Source organism: Panthera pardus, unplaced genomic scaffold (genome assembly GCF_024362965.1).
Source record: "Panthera pardus isolate Hobbes unplaced genomic scaffold, ASM2436296v1 HiC_scaffold_24, whole genome shotgun sequence".
Taxonomy (NCBI): Eukaryota; Metazoa; Chordata; class Mammalia; order Carnivora; family Felidae; genus Panthera; species Panthera pardus.
In genome coordinates, this window is record NW_026526810.1 from 79650479 (window position 1) to 79654557 (window position 4079).

Consider the following 4079-nt stretch of genomic DNA (forward strand, 5'->3'; position numbering starts at 1 on the left):
TCGGATTCTGTATCTCATTCTCTCTTTGCCCCTCCCCCACTTGTGTTCTGCCTCTCTCTGTCTCTCAAAAATAAATATTTAAAAAAATATTAAGTCTTAGCATACTAATAGAAGTGGGATATTTTTAGGGGTTTCAATTCCACTAGATAGTGATTATTATAACTTCTCAATTATTTTTTAGAGGAATGCTTTACTTAGATTACTTTCTAATGCCCCAAGTCACAACAAGATGATAGATATTTGTATTTTTCACTTATTTCTTATACTATCAATCTTATGGAGAGCTGTTACCATGCCTGTTGTTAAATTATAAACATTTGAAGATGGGCATGTACAATCATTGCACACACTTTTTTTTTTTTTACACACACTTTTTTAAGGAGGATAAGGAAATAGTTTGGAATTCAACATTTTTCATTGGATTAAACAGTACGTAAGAACCTAGCAACTTTGGCAGAAATCCAGCTCATTTTTGCTTTAATGCACCCAAAAGATTTCAAATCAATACTTAGCATTAACGTTTTAATTGAAAATTAACATCACCATAATTGGAAGTGAGGATCAGCATCCTAATGTTTAGGAGAGGGCTATTTGGTTGGGAAGGTCATTACACTGGACAGCACAAACGTTGGAAACGGAAAACACAAATCATTTGTTTCCTTGAGCAAGGACACACAGTAAACACTTGAATTGGTGGTCAACTATAATTTCCTTCTAGAGCCAGCTACTCTGGCAACACTACAGTTTGGATTTATAGCAGAGCACATAAGTAGCAGTGACTTTGAAAGCAAAGTATAAAAGAACCAAGAAAAAAAGTTGCTAGTTGTTAAAGATCTACTCCTCATTACAAGGACTTGAAGATTTCCCCTTCAATCTGAAAGCAGGATGCTCTTATTGCTATTCCCAGCATGCCCCTATGCTGTTTTTCCTAAATAATTACTCCTCCAGGAAACCAATGATATTTGAGTGTGGGTTATCAACAATCCTTTATTTTTTGCCTGGGAATTTCAAACCATTATATGTCCAGGCTGAACAATGCAGACAGTAAGTTTCCTTTCCATTTTGGTTTAAAAAATTTTTTTTAATTGTGTTGTTTTCTATTTGCTTCCAATGTCTTAACAAATTCAAGCCCTTCTCCAAATCCCCCAGAATAAACACAAGGGAAAACCTCTCCACAGTAGGATCCCAGCCCCCACTACCACCATAAGGCACTTCCATTTCAATCACCTCTGTCTTCTTCAGGGATCCAGCGTCCAGTTCAGATTTATCTCCTCAGTAGAGTAGAGAGAATTTGGGGGAAGAGAATTTTCTATAGGAATAGTCAGTCCCTAAATAAGTTCATTTTCTTTCCCCTTTCATTGACAATGAAAAACTCTGCTCAGAGGGAGTGCCTTTTCCCTATGTGTCACCTGACCCAAGAGAGGACCTTGTCAGTGAGGAGCCCTCCGCTCTGTCCCGCAGACCACAGTCCCCTACCTTCACCCCATTGTCTGTGCAATGTACAGAACTGGAGCGCAGAGCAGCGGCCTCGGTACCACTCTCCATGCCTGGCTGGGCCAAAGGCTCCTTTCTTGACTGGGAAGAAGAGCTTTTGTGGAAGCAGAGTTTGAAAAGACCCAGCACTGTCACAGTCAAGATAACCAACACTATGACCGCTATGCTCACAAGTATGAAGACCACGGTGGAGGAGGAGTTGAAAGCCTGGGGAATGGCAGGGGAAGACGTGGAATTGAACTTGGGAGTCACGCTTCCTGAAGAGGTGATGGCGGCCTTTGAATTAGCTTGAGAGGACATCTGAAGAGTGGACATCGTGCTCTGTGCTCCCCACTGAGGAATCTCGGCAATAGATGTTGCTGAACTGCCTTGTCCAAGGACATGTGGTACCTCCCTTGGCTTTTCAGGTACCCTGGGTGTCCACGTTCTCTTCTGATCGGGGCTGGCTGCAGTGGCTGACCTGGTGGGCACCTCGGTCCCCTCAGAGACCGGCTGTCCTTCCCCACTGATTACACAAGACTGTCCGTCTTTCCCCAGCACGAAGCCCGCCGCGCATTCGCAGGCAAAGCCTCCCAAGTCATCTACACAGTTAGAGTGCTCTGCGCATTTGCCAGCACGGAGGTACCTCCCGGGGCAGGGACAGAGCACAGCCCCGGAGGGTATCCCGTCCCAGCGCGCGCCGACCTCGTCCACGATGCAGGTGGCTGTGATGGAGAGCTGCCCAGGGCAGAGCGCACTCACCTTGGTCCCTGGGGGACTGAAGTCCAGAGCCGCGCTGTACAGCTGGAAGGGCGCACGGTAGCTCAAGTTAGAGGCGGCCCCGGGGCGCGGCGCCGGGCACAAGCCCTCAAACTGGTATTTGCACAAGTAGCCATTGGCGCGCGCATGGCATCGCATCTCCTTCCAGCCTGCGGGCTCAACCCCCCGGGTGGCCTGGAGTCCTGCGCAACTCCGAGAAGTGCAGGAGCGTTGAGGCTCCTCCACCCACTGCAGCGTCTCGCTTTCGGACACGCTGACGTCGGGGGAGAGCCAGGAGAAACCCCGCAACGGCTCTTTCTCCAGAGTGCAGTGCGATCGCCCGCGTTCCAGCGCCACCCAGAACAGAAGGTCTTTGGAGCCCCCTCCGGGCCCCGGGCCTGCCCGCAGGAGCGCAAGCACCGCCCGGAGCTCTGCGCCCCCGCTCACCGTGCTGAGCGCCCCGCCGCGCAGACTGCAGGCCTCCTCGGCCGCCAGCCTCTTGATGGTAGCGTGGTGCAGGCTGTAGCAGGCCCCCGAGGCCGAGCAGCCCGCGCGGTCTGCGGTGGGGTGCTCGCTCCGGCCAGGTCGAGGCCAGAACGCCTGCCAGAGGAGGCACAGAGCTAGTGCCGGCCTCATCTTGAAGGCCCTGCGCCCACAGCTGTTCCCAACTTGGATCTGTCCCGCCCGAGGGCGCGGAGCTGTCCCAAGAGCGTGGTCACCGCCCCCTACAGCTGGCTCTCCCCCACTTCCCCGCCCCATCAACGGCCAAGAATCCCCACCGCCGCCCTGGCTGCAAACAGCCTTCCTTAGGCCCCTACAGGAAATGTGTCCGGAGCTATGCCAGGCCTCTCGCAGCCCTGATTTATTCTGGGGTCGGGGACACAGCTGGTGCGAGAGGTATAGGGAACACAGTCGACCAGGTCAAACACCCTGCTTAGAGCAGGAGAAAAAGAAACAAAGTCGCTACAGGGAAGAAACGTAACGTTTCCCTACCCCCCCGTTAGAAAGTTTCAGGAACTCAGATCCCAAAACACTGGTGAACATTAACAGGAAGGACTGGAGACGAGGAACTCGCTCACAGCCCACACCCACCCATTGTGCTTCGTCCAGGACTGTGGAGTTGGCTTCACAACAATGTGTAGACGGCTCCAGTTTTTACGAGGCTCTAGACTGGAGGGGGAAAGAATCTTGTGAGAAATATAAGCATATCCCTTCACCACCAGAGGCAGCACTATTTAAGTGCCAATCTCTTTCTGGGCACTGCTTCTCTCTCCTGTCCAAGGAGATTTCTGCACGCTAATTGCTAGACAAAGAATTTAGAGAGTTCCTTTTGGGTGTTTTCAATGGGTAATACTGCTTCTTCAATCAGAGCTTGTCTTACAGTCTATTTTTTGCTTCTATTTGTTTCTCTTTGAAATGGCCTTATTGGTCGCTCAGGAAAGGAAATGTACTTCTAAGCCTAAATGGAAAACAATGGCCATAGATCTTAACTGTTGTGTAGTTACCTTTCCTTACCACTGTATTGGTTCATAACTTCTTCTGGCATATGTTATATAAAAATGAGATCGTGGTCTTATTAATGTTTGGGAACAACTACCCCATGTGTAATTTTATCCTTGAACTATTTTAATATTTTCACCTGCGATTGAGTTGCCAATATTTGAATTCTTTTAACGTTTATTTATCATTGAGAGAGAGAGAGACAAAGCATGAGCATGGGAGGGGCAGAGAAAGGGGGGAAACACAGAATCTGAAGCAGGCTCCAGGCTCTGAACTGTCAGCACAGACCCCACTGGGGCTTGAACTCACAAACCTGGAAATCATGACCTGAGCTGAAGTCAGAGGCT

The 4079-nt window shown here is 49.2% G+C and overlaps 1 protein-coding gene across 1 annotated transcript; it reads right to left on the reverse strand.

The window, feature by feature from the left end:
- Nucleotides 1–508: 508 nt before the first annotated feature.
- On the reverse strand, nt 509–2938 carry CLEC14A (C-type lectin domain containing 14A). The gene has a single exon (XM_019426101.2). The coding sequence runs from the start codon at nt 2866–2868 to the stop codon at nt 1399–1401; it is 1470 nt and encodes a 489-aa protein (XP_019281646.2). The 5' UTR covers nt 2869–2938; the 3' UTR covers nt 509–1398.
- Nucleotides 2939–4079: the final 1141 nt, after the last annotated feature.